Genomic DNA, 17,648 nt, shown 5'->3' with positions numbered 1-17,648 from the left:
GAGACCAGGCTTCCAGAAACAGCAGTTCTGATCCATTTTTCTTTCACCTGGAGAACTGCTCCCTGCAAGCTTCTGCATTTCATGAAAATTAGGAGAATGGCTTGAACAGGGTCTATCAAACCTTACAGGGTGAAAAACCTGTTGGTGAAGATTTCTAACCAATTCTATATAGGCAGAACGCTTCGTGAGCAAAGACTAACCTATGAGTCTCTATGTAAGCCACACTGCTAGGATGTTTTCTCCCCAAACACACATAGCTGTGTGACCAGGCTGGAGGGCAGGAGTAGCCAGGGGTGTTCCTACAACGCTGTCTGCAGAGAGCATCAGAAGGTGCTTAGGAAGCTGCCTGCCAGTGTGCACCCCAGCAGGCAGGCTTGGAGCCACTGAGAGGGACCTCACCAGAGCACATGGGGAGAAGCCATGTCTGCAGGGGTGTGAGTATGCACAGGCAGGCTGCTAGCATCACAGACATGTGCCTGGGGTGGCATCAGCGTGCAGCTGAGTGCCCATGTGCGTGTGTATGTATACACTGTACACATGTGCTGTCCAAGCATCCATAGCAGCAGTGATAGCAGAAGTAAACATGTGAGAAAGCATGGCAGGAGAGAGCAACAAAAGGGAATCAGAAGAGGACTGGGGGCTGTGCGGAAGCAGTGTCCAGTGTTTGTCTTTGACAAGAACATCTCCACAGGAACCATTGACTGGCTTTCAGTGGAGTTGCACTACAGAGAAATCTGGCACTCTCAGTCCATAAGCTAGCATGCTTATTTTTGCTTCTTATTCTGAGTTTTGTCCTGTACCTCTGTGAGTCAGTTAGCTCCTGGGTGCAGTCAGCTACATCTGCCTATAGCCATGTATGTAGCTTTTGTACTCACACCTCTGCCTCTGCCTACCACACACATTTCTACATCTGGAGGAAACTCAGGGTAATGCTGAGAGTGGAGGTGCAGGGTACCAGGTGCCCATACATGAGGCCTCTTGTGCAGTCTCTCAGTGCTCACCAAGACATGGAAGAGATCAGGGTTAACGTCTTGCAATCTCCTCTGTAAAAGGGACGCCCCCATCTCCTCTAAACTCAGTGAGGGTAATCTAAACAGGTTCTCCGTGTGACCTGGTCCCTATGCATTAGGAAGTATGTTGTGCCTACCATCACCTCTGCTCTTGACTCCTCCCAGTTCCCTCTTCCACTGCAGAGCAATGGGCTCTGGCAAGAAGGGTCAGGGACAGTGCCCAGTATCGTGCTGGTTTACATTAATGAGATACACACAGTGTAATCCAGCAATGGAGTCAGCTCTACAAAAGGAGATAATAGCAGGCTGCCATGAACAGAGCAGCTCAGGTAATTGGTTTATCTATCTAGAAGCAGTAGTAGCAATCTCTGCACAGACAGAGTAGCAGTAAAGTCTCTTCCTTAAGGCTATTTCCTTTGTCTTTTCAATTGCTTGCACATCCATGTGAGAGAGAGAGAGAGGAAGAGAGAGAGAGCTAGAGAGAGAGAGGGAGAAATGTTAATTTGTGAATTAATGGCTTTTCTCAGCGGAATTGTAAATTCAAATGTCACCTCGGAGGGTGACACTGCGCTGGGCTGCTGAAGAAGCAATGATAAGATTCCCCCCCCATCCCCATGCCGACATATACCCATGCCCCTCCCCTCCCTGAAAGATAGCTACAGAGTAGAACATGCTACTTTTAATTTGCAATAACACCACAGCAGAGGGATGCAAGAACGACTTCTTTCCGACCCTCCCTTCCACAACAAGCCAGGCCACATCTTTCCGTTTCCACCTCTACCTCTTTCCACCTCCTCTTCAACCCCTCCCATTTTAAACTGAGTCCAAGACAACACATTGTCTCAACTCACCCCACCCCAAACTAATCAAAGGATGAGCTAAGGGAGGGCTCTTTAGAACGGATGCCTCTGCAACCCTCTCCTCTCCTGCAATAATCAGGTGAATTAATGACCCTGAAGTTAAAGTGAGCGCTGATACTCAGGCGTTGTGCAGCGTAGGGGAGAAAGCCTTCATTGTTTTCGAGCAGGAGGCGGGCAGCAGCAAGGGAGATTCATGGATGGAGATTGAATATGCAATTTTCTTTCACCTTGCCAAGAGCTGCCCCTGGGCTGTGCCTGGCCTAAATTTTTTTTTCCTCTTGCCATCTCTGCCTTATCCGGCCCTCCCACCTCCCTTCCATTCTTTCCAGAAAATTACCTTCAAAATTGATTTCCACTTTTACAAACAAATATAATGGGAACATGAGGGGGAAAAAAAATCTTGGGCTGTGATGAATTAGGGCTGTCAGGTGCTTCCAAGTCTCCTTTGTTTTTGTTTTAATGCCCGTTAGGTTCTTTGTTTTTCCAGCAACTGGGAATAGTGCCCCTGCCCACACAGTCCCTATGGTCCATGGCTACCATCACAGGATATGTCCATCGCCTGATGTCATCACTGTGTTATTGCTGCTCTCCATCACTGTGATGCAAACAGCCACTGCTTAACAGACTGCCACAGCCCTTCACACCAAGATGCAACTGAACTTCTTGTGGAGACACTGCGTGTCCCATACTGCCAGTGACCTGACTCCTACAGCCACCATACAGGTCTATTGATTTGCCTCTCATCTGCTTCACCCTACTCCTCCTGTTCTCCTTTGCCTTATTCAGCTGATTCCTGATGGAGGTTTCCCAGCCCTCCCTGTTCTGATAGATCAGCCTGGGTCACAGGCATGTCACCTTGATCCCTGTTATGCCTCAGTGCCCTGTCACCTTGATTCCATAGCAATATTGCCCTTATGTCTTATTGCCACGTCACTTGACTCCAAAACTGTCAAATCGCTATCTCCCGGTGTCATGGCACCCTGATCTGCTGTTATATCAGTCACCAACAACTCTCTAAAATACTGTTTGCTTGCACATTGGCAGCTGTTCCTGATCCCTTTTGCAGTTTATTCTGTCATCCACTGTGCATGCGATCCTCATGGATACAGGCACCATGCTGCTTCTGACTTCCATACTCTTTACATCCATGAAAAAATCTAACAGTCACCTCCCTGAATGTGGGCAGACCCAATGTACAACTCATCTAGAGTGAACAAGAAGATCCAGAGAGAAAGGCACCAGCAAAGCTCAGGAGCAGCCTCTGCGCAGGTGGACAAGGGGAGCAGGCAGAGATGCTGGGAGGAGTTGTAACTGCCTGATTCCTGCTGACGTATTAGCTGCAACAGCCCCTCCCAGGAATGAGTCAAAAAGTGGAAGGAGAAGATCTAACCACAAACTAAATACCCATAAGTAAACAGTCAGACAAGCACACATTCACGGCACTTGCACAAATAAACTTAAAGAAAAGCTGTATGTATAAGTAAGACTCACAAAACGTAGCCAATAACATTTAAAGACACAAGAATGCAAACTGGGACACAAGGAGGTACTAATGCAGGTGCATGTCAATTAAATGTAATTTCTGAATAAACAAGTAACTTACAAAAATATACATACACTAACTAAACAAAACCTGAAACTCCAAGTGATTTCCTCAAATTCATATATACAAAATTAAATTATGTAAACAAATACAAACTATTTACATAAATAAACAACCTTCACACAGGCAAGGACGACCGAGATATATATACAACATACACGCAAATATATAACCCCAATGCAAATACACATCTGTACAAACTATATACAGAAGTGCACAGCACTAACAGGCTACATATTCATATCCAGCAACCACAAAGATACAGTGATACTCCAAGTATGTAACACATACACACAGAATATACATACAAATATACAACATTCACATATATGCTCAAAATGTGAATACAAATACCTGGCATTCATAGAAATACATAGCACTAAAACTGAGCCATACATGGCCAGACATCCATATGATCCACAGTGTGCATTCTCCTACTAGGCAATGTTATACACAGCTTAACATACACATTTTCCAGGTCTCTATAGGCATGCACAAAAATACGGGTCCAACCTGCCGCTCACCCCAGTACATAAGCACAGATAAGTAGAAACCAGTGATCCTAACACAGAAATACAAAAAACAAACAGGCGTGCATTCCTAGGGACAAAAATACACAAGCAGAGACGCACATAAATACAGCTGAAGCCAGACCAGCTTGTCTTCAGATAGTACCAAACCCTGACAAACTAAGCAGCACTACAAGCTTTAGCAGCAGAATGTTCTGTCCAAACTGCTTCCTGTGATGTAAGCTGTTAACTCTCCCTTACCTGAAGTCCTCCTGAGCAATGCGTACCCCCAAACTCCCAGGGTATGTGCAGACACACACACACGTATATACTGTCTCTCTTGCTTACAGACTGACCTCCAGATTCATGGTGCAACAGCCCACATTTGTGACAGTGTTGTGCTGCTTATGCGTTGTCATCTCCTTTATCCATTCTCCCCCTCCTCTCCTTTTCCACACATACTCTTCCTTTTCTGACCATCCTCCTGCAGTTTATTTAGAGAGGTGCAGGATAAGCAGCAGGCACCTTTCTTACGTCCTCCTAGGAGTCTCACCAGCCAAAGAGTCTCAGGAGGGAGAAGTGGGTGGCTGCTGAGAATAAACTCCCTCTTCAATTTACATTTCCATCTAGAATGGAAGGGAGTGTTACCTATACTTGTGTGTATAGACACAACGACCCTGGATGTCCACTGTGACCACTGCTGTTTGCAGTGATACACCATCGCTGCAAGCTGATAGCCTCTGGAAACTCAGCCACACTGCATGAAACAACACAGTCCCGGGAAAAGTAGGAGGAAGACACTGTGAGGGTGTGAAACACTCCAGAAACTGCTCGCTCCATGTGCACAGCCGTAAACTGCCGGGCGCACACCCCACAAGTGTGTGGGATGGTTGGAACATGGGGTTAGCACCTGAGGCAGTGTAACTGCATGTTTTTCCAGTGTCACTAAGACTATTGCTGGCCTGCAATAAAGCAGTCACGTAGAATAATGCAAACACATCCGCTGTGGTGACAAGAAATCACAGCATGAAACAATGCAGCCACACCACAGGCAGTAGTGCAATTGTATCACTTGCAGGAGTCCAAGCACACACTGTTGTCTTCAACAACACAACAGTTTTAGGAGAACAGAAATACACCTAATATGCCCAGAGATAAGCATGCATCAGATGCCATGATACAGTCAGGTGGAATGACTCACTCATACTCTTTGCAAACGTATGCAGGCAGCATAGGAAAATGAGTGCATTTCCCTACAGGACAGTTAAGGGCTAGACCTCTCCGCACTAGTACAACTACAGCACGGGTAAAGCAGCATCATCCTGCAGATGACAGCATAAGCACACTGTATGTCCTGAAACAACCCCAGTATGCTGTGGAACAATATGGTCGTACTTCGTGAGAACACAAGTCTCAGCGCAGCGCTGCAGTGACATAGCCCTGTTGACTTCACTCTCAGGGCCAGGTGACAGTCGTTAGTCAACACATTACATCAGCTGCAGTAACAACTACGTGAATTGCAAGGACAGTACAGTACAGCCTGCACCAGGGCACCAACAATTACCACACTGAAACAGCCTTACTGCACACAATGATGCAGACCTACCACCATTATGCAGACTACCATAATTCACAGCCACCTCTGTGTAGAGCGTAATGGCCTTGAGTGTAACGGGGCAGTAGCAAGCAGTGATACAGTTAATCTCATCATTAGTCTCACAAACCTGCAACCTATAGGGATACAGTTAGAACATGACAACCACAGCCACACTGCCTGCAAACACCTATTGATGCCATTGACAGTGATACAAAGTCACCTGAAATGTCACAACCATGTCTCCTAAATTATATTGTCATGGCCACTCCGAGCAGCACTGGTGGCATCATACTTGCAGTGGCACACTTGGCTGCTGTGTATCTGCTCAAAAACTCAGACCTTCTTAAACACTTTGCATAGCTCTCCTCTCTGTACTACTTTCCACTTAAACAATTGAGTTCAAAATTTTCTTCAAGACAGTCTAAGTCCCGGGGCAGCATCTAAAAAAACAGCTTTCAGGACTGGGACCGTTGCAGCTCTCCCTGCCTCGCACTCCACCTGAAGGAGACTTTTCTACTTTCCCAGTAGGAAAATGAGGTCATGGCCAGGTAGAAAAATCTCCAAGCTGAACACCATCAAAACCCTGCTCTGCAGTCAGAGTCTTCCTGCTTGGAGTGGGGGAAGAGAAAACCACCTGTGACAAAAGCAATGCTTCTCAGTAGAGGGTGTTGTGGTAGTAACAGTCAGAAGATTATGCATTCAGCACCAAAGAGAAGTGCAGTGATGCTGCCCATCCTGCAGCTACAGGCCTAACAGTGCAAATGCTCCTGCTGCTAGTAGGCAGCACCCTGCTCTGCATAGCAAAACCCCATTTTGAAGAGTTCAGTGAACCACCTGCACTAATACAGCTAACGCTCTTTGGAAAACACCACCAGACCTGCCGAAATGTTGGTGACCCTTTACTGTCCTCCTACACCAGCACAGCCCTGTATCACTTACTTCAATGTAAATCACTCTAATCATCAAAATGACAGGTGAAGAAAGGAAAGGAGGAACTTGTGCCTTCTCAGGTTTGCTCCCTTGTCTCCGCTGTGGATTCCTTTACTGCAAACAGCCCGAGTATTATTGACATTTACAGTAGCAATCACTCCGTCCCCTCCTCTCCCACAAACCTACTGCTGATATTAGCACTGATCATAGTAACAAGCCCGTGGGTTTTATTACTACTGATACTAATAATACTGGACACATTACATCTGCTCCCGCCAATAACAGGCTGCAGATATGATCCCTGCTAATGCCGATAATACTGGGGGATATTATCTCTGCCATTGTCAGCACTGCAGATATTATTGCCAGTAATGCTGTCAAATACTACAGATATTGTCAGGGACCAAGATTAATAATGCTGAGATTGTTACAGCACCGGCCTCACTAGAACACGAATCCCAAATGAGAATTTGGGTCTATGGAGGAAGTCTATCTGGGGCCTGCTATGGAGAGAAAAAGCTATTTCTAATGAGTGGTTTTGTAAAGACCTCAAAAGCTTCACCCAGCTGGAGATGCTATGGTATGTAGGGAACAGTTTGAAATATTGTTTTCATATTATCTAATTGATGGATCCTTCCCTTTCTTCCCATCTCTTCCTTTTTCTCCTTATACAGTGCAGTATGAGTGATAACTAATTTTTTGTTAGTGCCTCTGGGTCACCCCAATTCTCATCGTTTTAGCTATCAATCAGAGGGATATTGGAACCACAGAAATATTTGCACATTATTTTCCCTTTTATCCTTCTAGACTTATTGTTGCTCCTTAGTCTAACAATGACCCTGCTGAGCTTGGCCTGCCATCGCAGCATAGTATGTCATCAGGATCATGAAGAACCAATAACTACTATATACATCTGAAGCTTGATACTGCAAGACCCTCAGTGGTCTTGGGGAAGTCATTACATGCTGTAGGGCCACTTCTGCCTTTGGAGGAAGATGGTGGGCATAAGTGCTGGGGAAGGTCAGAGAGAAATTTCAGCAACATTGACTGCCCATAGACTGCAAGAAATGGCACACGCTGTGCTACACAAGTGGTGGTGAACGTTTTTAGCCAAATTATTTTTAAAAATGTAGGAGACCAACTCTCTGCTTTGTCTAATCTGTCACTGAAGTTAGAGGATTTACAATCACTGATCAAAAACTGAAACAAAAGGAATACATGGTCTTAACAGGGCAAATCCTCATCATCCTTCCTAGGCACTCATCCGAGGAAGACACACTGAGTTTTGAGGAACAACTTGCGATCTGACAGTTGTGACTAGTAGACGCTCAGAGGTACTTCCCTGATAGCTGTCTCTCGACCCTATAGTCTTCCCAGGCCACCCTTGCAGTTGCAACCAGCACATTTGGTAGGTTGGGATTTCCCCTCTTCCCTCTAACTCCCTGTGGGGGACACACCTGGCTGTCAGCGTCCATCGCTGAGCCCACCTCATGCATCCGTCTGGCTCCTTCTGTCCAACTCAGGAGTTCTGCTACATCATCTTGACACATAATTATCTCTCCTCTTCTTAATCATCTGTGCTACTGTCTAATGTAGGCACCAGCTGCAGCAAGGAGGACCTGGGGGAGGGGGTGTGCTCAGATAGAGGCTCCTCTGTCTTTCTCCCACCCTGTTCCTCTGAGCCATCACAGAGGTTGCTAACAAGGTTTTCAGAACTGGGGATTCAGGAGCAGCTTGATACTTCCCCTCTTTCTGCTGAACTGCATTCCTCACAGAGGAATCCTTGCAGCAGAGCTGGTCCAATGGAGCGGAAAGAAAGAGAGAGCAGTGCTGCTTCTTCTGCCTCCTTTAGAGAAGAGCCACCCCAAAAAATGCCAGAAAAGTAGATCTGCATTGGGAGCTCATAAGGGGTTTTCAATGAGAGACTAAACCCTGCAGTTAAGAAACAACAAAACAATGCTCAGAAGCTCTGGGGAATACTGAGAAGGTGTATACATCCAACATGAGCATGAAAGAAATACCTGCACTGGATTTCTTGCCTGGCTTTCCTAATCCCTGTCTCAGCTAGGAACAATCAGAGCCCTCAGAGCTACAGGGAAGATTGCCCAGGAGTGAGTGCAGATCACTGGCTGTGCAAAACCTCCCCTTGGACCCTGCTCACCTTAGGACCCAAACCTGCACAGCGATGATGTCTTTCAGCATTTCTTAAGGCCAGTGTGAGCCCATATAACTCAACTCTTGGCTGTGGGTGTTCAGCAGCTGGCAGGGGGTCCCATGCAAGGTTTCTCTGGGACAGGAGCATGAAATCTAGCTGCAGCAGATATCTGGGATGGCAGGATGAAGGCTGTTCTCTAAGGCAGTTGCAGCTGTGTCATGTAACTGCCACCTAAAACTCAGAGCTAAAGGCAAGTAAGGTCTCCAGGATTGTCTGGTACCTTTTTGATTCCTAGTGGGATACATGGGCTCTTGGCCAACAGCAGGAAGTTGCAGAGTGTTGCTTTCCCTTCATAAATCAAATCTGGGATGAATTAAGGACAGACACAGAGAGTTGTTCTTTCTATTAATATATCATTGTGAAGTGTCACAGTCTTAGATGGCTGCTTGGTTGTCTCTGTGTTTAATTGTACTGCTCAAAAAAAAGCTCAGGTTCTGGGGCTGGAAATGACTGTGTGGCTGCATCTAAAGTGGGATGATTTTTCCAGGTATTTGGAAAGAATAGCCACTAAAGCCAGATTGAACTGCTTCATTTCAAAATGAGATATGGAGGCACCATGTTGAGAGCTGGTGACCACCACGCTGGACTGTATGAGAACAGGCGTTCACAAAAACCCCAAATAACTGTCAAGAGATTTGCACAACTATTAGAGAAACTTGTCACTCAGTTTGAAATGTCACTATTTCCTGTGTATGTAATGATGGGTAATGCTGGAGAGGTTTGCAATGTTTGCAGTCGCTTATTCCTGACATTTTTTCACTTTGAGGCATTGACTCAGCCCTTCCATTGCTACACTTTTCTCTTAGCTGGGCCCTACTGCCATCTAGCTGGGAAATGGATCTTCCTCTGGGGCCCGATCCAATTTCCAATAATGTCAGCAAAAATCTTCCCATTTGCTTTAATAGCAGCTGGGTTGGATCCTTGTCTCTAGTTTTACTTTGTATTAGGGAGAAAGGGGTCATGATAACTGCCTTTTTTTCCTTAGGATTATTGTGTTTATTTGGATCAAAAACTTACAGATGTGAACCTCACCAGAACCAATGCTGAGAAAATTACTAGCAAAACCCCAAAATGCAGCATCTCTCTCAGGAGAGCTTTTTCTTCTCACCATGTATCACAGAAAAACCTGATATTCTCTTGCACCGCACAGCCTTGGGGTTACAGCACATGTAGCACACTGAGCCACCTGTACTGCTAAAAGGTCCCCCCACACAACAGGCAACAGTGGAAAACAACATACTGAAGGCAGGACTGAACCGAACAAACTGGTTAGGCACTACTCTTTAGAAAAGTTCACCTCCTGGCCCTCAATTTTTGAATGCATCAGATTAAAAGAGCAAGATTTAAGAAAAAAAGTTTACAAAGCCACCATAAAAGCACCAAGACCTTACCCACCCCTTCTGACTCAGTCTATCTAGACCTTAGGCTCCAGCTTTTGGCTCTTTTCAGGATTCACTTTGCCCAGAGTCCTTCCCAGCAGGTAGGAAGGAAGAGGAGATAGCTTAACCCTGATTCCTTAGAGCCCTACCAAAAGGCTTAGATAACAACCTTGGGGCCGCAGTACTGAGAAGACCTCCTGCTCTGCTTTCAGACTGTTGCAAGTGTGGCAGTTCTGCTGTGGTAGATGCTACCTGTTCAAAACTGGGCCCTTATAATCACCAGCTAATGTAGCTCATGGCACGTCACAGGGGAGGATCTTGTCTGCAAGGGGAATGAAAAATAACTCCCACATTGCTGGTGCTTCTCCAAGATGGCATTTTGTTTGAAAACGAGTGAGTCGGGGAAACCATGTTTTCCCGCAGTTCAAAGTCCGGGCACCTGCTGGCACCTGGGGAGTTCAGTTCCAGCCGTTTCCAGCAGTGAATGAACTTGGGATCAGCTCCAGCAATGGAGACGGCTCTCTGCCTGCTGAGCAGATGTCTGTAGACGCAGCCTGTCATGAAAGGGCCTCGGAAGAAGAGCATTCCAAGCCAGCAGGGCAGTGGCGGGGAACTGGTCTCTGTTGCTAAAACTGATCTAGCCCCTGGAGCAGCTGCAAACCTTGGCCTGAAATTGGAGCCTGTACATGGGGACAAAGAATATAAAAGGGAGGATGAGCTTCTCCCCTCCCCCTACCTTCATCACGTTTCCTCTTCTCGCCATTCGACCGAGGAATCCCCAGGATCCCGTTAATGGAGTAAGAGCCCACTGGATCATTGGAGGCACTGGAGACGGGAGGGGATGCTGTGCTGGGCACTGGACAAAAGGAAAAGGGAAAAAGGGCCATGAGGAGAGCAGCACAGCACTCAGGGATCCCCCAGCTGAAAGCTATGCATGCCACTAGTCTCATAGGAAAGCCTGAGCACTAAGCAGACTCCCAGTCTCTCACACTGAAGAACTCATACACACTCTACTGCTAATGTTGCTGCATCTCAGCTTTGCCAGTCCGTTCCTATACCATAGCTCCACAGCCTTCCAGTTACAGGGCCATTAATAACAAGCAAGTGTATTCCATCAAGAAGCTAAACCTTGTTGTTATATCCCAGTTCAGAGCAGGCTTCCCAATGCATGCCGTGGTAACTGAGTGCAACGCTGCATAGGCCACATTCTCTAGTGACTTCCAGTCCATCCACATTTTGCCAGGTCATTTCCTCTCAGCGTTTTTCCACCAGGAGTACACATGTTCTTTCTTAGCCAGACCAGCCTCTTATGTGTCCACCCAAAACACTCATTGAAAAATTACCACCTTAGCATAGGTTAGAAGCACTTCAGTGTTGGGCCAATAAATGGAGTTCCCTGCTAGAATAAATACTGAGTTGCTGATACATACTCCAACCCAAATTAGTAAGAATCTAATGTCTTCCTTTTGCACCAACCAATGTCAACTGGCAGACTCCTGCCACTCGCGGCTGTCCAAGATTGCTCATGAGTTTCCAATACATCAGAAATGACAGGTCATCCAGATTAGAAATGATCACTTCATGATAATCAGGGCTTTAGAATATAGGACAAGTAGAGCTATGCATCCAGTAGGCATGCCCATTATGTCCCAGTGTGTCCCAGCAATGGGGAGAATATCCCAATTCTTTTATAGGCCACTACCCATCATTCAGCTTATAATGCACTGACCTGAAGCATCAATACCTCCAAAACAAGCCTTCCAGGATGGAGAAGAACCTGTCAACACTATCTGATGTAGACCCACACTTCCCAGTACATCCCAGAGCAACACAAGATTCCAGTAGCAGCACTCACAGTCACTATTCCAGCTTAGCCAATGCATTCCCTAGACATTGCATTACTTTTCCAAGAAGGAATAATATCTGCCAACTCCATCTGTTGTGGTCAGTGATCCCCAGTCCAGTGAGCAAGTCCAGATTAAAAGGGCATCCAGAAATGCTCTTCCATACTGGCCCATTAATTTCATTGTACTCCTGAACACAGTTCATGTACAGGATTATATCTGCCAGCTCTGTCCCATGTAGACCAGCACTTTCCAGTAAATCCTTATATAGCAGCTGATTGTCAGTAACCAACAGTATCTAAGACAGTGCCGTAAGCCACAAACGAGCCACTGTATGTCACAGAATGCCAGAATACTACATAGTTTTTCTTGCTCTGAACTGTTGCTGGATAAAGCTATGCTAGCAACAGCAGACATATGCACCATACAGCCCACGGAGTGAAAAGTACCTCATCACATCTCTAGCACCATACCTTTAAACACAACAGACTAGGAGACGTTTGGTCACTTTATTACAGCCTCCATCTTCTGCTCACCTCAATGAACCCATCTCACCCAGCAGAAAATGCATTTTCTCAGTGAAATATACCCGTGGGATACCTGACTGCAGAGCTAGAACAACTAAGAACTCAGTTGTGAGGCATCAGGAATATCTTACCCTGGTCTGTGTATTATTAGCTTTAAGAAATGGACCAGTTCCAGCAAAGTGGTAGAAGAAAAAATGGGAGAGGGAGGGGAAAAGAGAGTCAGAGTAAGAAGGAGACAAAAGGTGAAGACTGGTGCTTAGACAGAATAGCAGTGAATACTTCTCTCTAGAGAGGTGAAGGAGAGAGCGAGAACGTGAAATGGATGTTAAGGCAGAATCACTGTGGGCAAACCCCTACCTTGGCCTGGTTTCTCTGCCATGATTCCCTTCTCTGCAATGCAACGAGGGAAACAAAGAACAGAAACCTCTGATTTCCGCTAAGGTTTCTTTTCCCCCACACCCTCCTCCCATTTGCTCTGTTTAGCTCTGCATGTCAGACTTTGTTCCCTCAACTAAGCTTCATGCTCATTTCCACTTTGCCTGTCACTACCCCTCATGCCAATCTTCTTACCGATAGTATGTCCTGGTGCAGTCACACCTGTCCCACTTCCGTCTGGTGTTGGGTGAAAAGGTTGCTGAACTTTGGTTCTGATGATCCTGGAAAAGAGCAAAACATGTTCAGAACTCAACTTTAACTTCTCTGTGCCTTTGTATACCCATGATCCCAGCTGTCAAAACCTGAAGGCCTGATCTGAGCTCTGGGTGCAGCAGAGTGGCTTCATTTGCCTTCTTGTGATCCTGATTCTACTACTTTAATGGTCCAGTTCCCAGAGAATTGTCCTTTCTCTGCTGTCATCTTCTCTCCAAACCTGAGTATTCACTACGTAACTATATGCTCAATGAATGAGCGAGGATCTCCTATGTGTTAGCAACTACATTACCATTTATTATCTGATCTCCCAGCATAACACAAGGCAGTTTTTGCAGCTAATAGAGCCACTTCTGGATTTACAAATTATGTAGATCTCATTTTGTTGTGTACCTAAAAAATACCTTTCTGGCATAGAACTGAATGCTTTGTACTGATGGAAGGCTTGCCCAAAGCCCTTACCCTTCATAAATGAAAAGGTGGGAGTAGAAGACATCTGTAGGAAGTGGTGATGGGATGTAGATCATCAGCAAAAAGAAGCTCCAGCAAAGAGTGCAAAAATTGGTGTTTATCAGGTGGTAAATGAACACAGCATGGGAACCCAAAAAGATGTCTCAGTGAAGCCACAAAGCTCAGAATGAGAATAAACTGAACTGTAATTGTCAGTGCTCCATTCCTCGTTACATGAAATCTTTTACCTCTAGGTCACTAGTTTAAATCCTGCTGAGGTCAGAGGTGAAAGAAAATCACTAGCACCTAGTACTTGACTGGCAGGGTCCCTGCCTGCTGGCAGATGCTGGGTATCTGTGACTCGGAAATGACTGTCTCACCAAGAAATTTGGCAAATAAACTATGACCTGTGGGGGCCATGGAGACCAAATTGCTTTCTGAGATTAAAACGAGCCTCTGCAACTAGGGTAAAGGCTGCAGATGCTCTTCAGCCTTAGTTTCTGGAACTCTTAGCTCCATGTTATATTAACTTTAACTTCTCCCCAGAAATCTCTCCAGCAAGTGAAAGCAAATAACACATCCTCTCTGCCCACCCGAGAGCTTCCCTCGAAGATTTGTTCTAAAGAATAAGTTGACAAAACTTGAAAGAGCAAATGTGTGGCTAGTGGGTGGTATGGCATGGACAGAGATCAGCAGAGATGTGGAGAGGGCATTTTTTAAAAAGTACAACTCCTGAGAGTGAAACCTTCTTAGGAAAAGAAAGGTATTTCGAAGTGTATCACCTCGGCGTGTTAGGAAACTCCGATACACACATGATGAAGCCTGGGCAGTAGCTGGAGTGGCAGACAAGCTGCCTGGGATGTAGCTGGAGAGAGGGATTGCCAAGGTTCTAGCTGGGGATGGAGATCCAGATCCTCACCTCATATACATGAGTGGTACCAGGGGCCCTGATCTATAGCTGCTGAGGACCTATACAGGAGGTGTCTGAGGGCCTCAGGGCCAGATTCCAAGGTCATGCTGATTTGCACTTGCTGAGGAGCTGATCTGAGAAGTCTGTGCTAGGGCAAATAATACAACTTTTTTCTTCTTCTCTTTTCTTTTCTCTCTTTTCTTTTCTTTTCTTTTCTTTTCTTTTCTTTTCTTTTCTTTTCTTTTCTTTTCTTTTCTTTTCTTTTCTTTTCTTTTCTTTTCTTTTCTTTTCTTTTCTTTTCTTTTCTTTTCTTTTCTTTTCTTTTCTTTTCTTTTCTTCTCTTTTCTTTTCTTCTCTTTTCTTTTCTTCTCTTTTCTTTTCTTTTCTTCTCTCTTCTCTCACATTCCCCTAAAACCCCCTGAAGTGCCACTCTGGTTGTGCGAGTTTATTGATTTCCCCCAGCCCAGAGAAACAGAAAGAGGGGATGGGGTGCAGGCAAAGGGATGGAAATAGAAAGCTATAAATTATTTGTGACAGGAAAGCAATAGTGCCAGAGTGCTGAGCACAAGTCCCGTGTCACTATTAGATTCCTTTTAGCCTGATGACACTGTAAAAGAGGTTAAGTGTCTGATGGAATCGTACACCTTGGGGGCAGGGGCAGTCCAGGAGCAGAACAAGCCACAGAGAGCAGGTATATCAATTCTCCAGGCCAATAATATTCCCCTCATTGATTGCAACACAAAGTTCAAAAATCTCATTATAGCCAAGCAGACTTGGAACTTTTAAAAAATCAATAGAGTGATATAATGTATGTATACTTTGTATAAATGTATCTATCCATCCATCCATCCATCCGTCTATCCAAAATCTGCCTGAGGGTGTCTTAAGTTAACCTACACGTTATACTGTGTTATGTTCTATTGTAGTGTAGCATAGTGAATGGATTAGAAGATTTCGCCCGCAGCCTTAGATGACATATTCTAAAACGTCCTGTTAGCACTGAGGTGACATCAGACAGTTCCATTCATAGTGAGATATGATATCAGATTCGTGATCTGTACTGGGAGGTGGCATCAGACAGCTCAGCTTCTACTGAGAGGATCCATAAGATGAGCCTAATTATACCAAGATGGCTGATCAGGCTGTGCTGAATCATGCTGCATGAGAATTGCAAAGTTTCAAAAACCCATTTAGCATAAAAACAGCCTGTGAAACAGTGGTATAAAATGCCTGTCCATAATGCTTCAAAAACCCAGGCAGGGGATGAAGGGGAAGGTTCAATTTCCTTTCCTGCTCAGTTCGCGGTCTCTCAGCTGAGAATGCCAGTTAGTGCCAGTTGTGACTGTGTTCACTGAGATGTGTCCATTAGGAACTGGAATGAGACTCACCAGCTCATTTCACCAAGTAGCTGTCAGCTGGCAATGATTTTCGGTCACTACCAACCAGGGCCAGATTTCAGCTAGTGACCCAGAGGTGAAAGGCTCTATTCAAAAACATTCCCTTCCTAAGAGTGAAACTGGTTTTATGTCAAGAGAAGGTGTCTGGAAACAGTGAGCTAAGGGGAGAAATTCTGGTAGTGCAACCTCCGGTGGCTTGGGTCAAATAGTTCTTGGCATCAAATGCACAGCGAATCTAATGAGGTCTCAGGTAGAAGGTATTTCCTATGGCCAAAAGAAGAGGCAGGTCATGAAGACGCTCTCCTCAGCAGTGCTCTTTTTCCCTGCAGTCGTGACCGAACTCTAGTGTTGTAAGGAAAGAGGAGAAATTTCAGGACCCTAACGCTCAGTGCAGAATATGGCAGTGCATCCCCCTGGGTCGATTCATTTAGGAACAGTGATAAACAGCAGGATAGCTAGGCATCACTGCTGCTGCTTTAAGAGGCTTCGAGTGAGTCTGTCCGACACGAGACCACCTAATGAAACAGCAGATGAAAGATGAACAGAGCTGACCTGGTCCTCTAGCAACAGATGCAGCATAATAATGCTGTCTTTAAACTTTGGGATTGCTGAAAGCTTTTCACCCTTACCGGAGACTGAAATACGCACTAAGCCAGCTCTGCTGCCTCAAACCTAGGATTTCTGGATTACTGATGTGTAAGAGGGAGCAAAACCTTGATCACCTCTTGCTGCCTTTGACAGCTTGTTCTTGCCTCTAGATGCAAGCCTTTTTGCAGAACACTTCCTCAGCCCTTCCCAAAAGCAGAGAGACACAAATCCTGGCACACTGGTCAGCAGTGCTGATTTCTCAAAGTAAATGCTGATATTTTCAAAAGTCTTTCTTTTCTCCAAAAGAAAATTGTCACTTTGGACTAAATTCATCCCTGCTTTAATTCCATCACAGTCAGTGACTCCAGTAACGGCATTTGTGTTTAATTAGGGGCATAAACTGGTACTTACTGTAAATTCCCATTTTTCATTTTCCAGTGGGAGATTTTTGCACAAGTTGTGTACTTTGAGTTTCAGAGAATATACACAGTTTTAGCATGTAACCTTCTGAAGTTTCAGCAACAGGACATTTATAGATCTTTGATTGCAGTAAAGCAACTGAACTTCATTTCACAATCTGAATTTAATATGCGATATCTTAAGTAATGGCATATAATGTCATTACAGTACATACTATCATACTGAGAAATATACATCCATTCCCGGAATTCATGAGTTACCATAGTTGGCTTGTAGTAACTCCTTCTAGAGTTAATACGGCATACAGCTCCAGCTGAAACCAACTGCCTGTTTCCAAATGCCTTTGACTTTCTTAAACGTTTAGCATTAGATAATGAATTTCCAATGTTTGATTTCTATTTTGTTATTTCAGCAGTTTTAATGCAGTTGCTTTTGCTGATTCTGAATACAGATGGACAGACAAAAATCATCTCTCCTGGTATGACAGTTGTAACAAGCTCTAATCAAATTTGGTCAAGAACGCAGAAAGAAATATTAGAAGTTAAAATTAGCTGAGCCATAGTCCTTTCTGAGAACCAGAACTTTCTTTCACTCCTTGTAAATAAGCAAATAAAAATAACTTGTAAACCTGTCCAGCAATTATTTGCTAAGAGAACGAGAGATCATAGGACACGTCCCTTGCTTCTCCAGCAGTTCTATCCAAACTCACTTACAGACTGACACACTCCATGGTTTCTCCTCTCTTACTATTGCTGGCAGAG

The 17,648-nt window shown here is 45.0% G+C and overlaps 1 protein-coding gene across 5 annotated transcripts in view; it reads right to left on the bottom strand.

Annotated features, from left to right (window-relative positions):
- Positions 1-17,648, bottom strand: part of PAX2 (paired box 2) — an 84,715-nt gene that overhangs the window by 37,047 nt on the left and 30,020 nt on the right. For 3 of the 5 annotated variants that reach the window (XM_086616683.1, XM_086616684.1, XM_086616680.1), the window contains exons 4-5: positions 13,045-13,130; positions 10,840-10,959 (exon numbers count right to left, since the gene is read on the bottom strand). In XM_086616683.1, coding sequence (XP_086472809.1) covers positions 10,840-10,959; positions 13,045-13,130 — 206 coding nt within the window. The remainder of the gene's footprint in view (positions 1-10,839; positions 10,960-13,044; positions 13,131-17,648) is intronic. The other 2 variants (XM_086616681.1, XM_086616682.1) reach the window with 1 other exon arrangement.

This window comes from Tauraco erythrolophus, chromosome 9 (assembly GCF_009769465.1).
Source record: "Tauraco erythrolophus isolate bTauEry1 chromosome 9, bTauEry1.pri, whole genome shotgun sequence".
Classification (NCBI taxonomy): Eukaryota; Metazoa; Chordata; class Aves; order Musophagiformes; family Musophagidae; genus Tauraco; species Tauraco erythrolophus.
This window is presented reverse-complemented; position numbering and strand designations above follow the sequence as displayed.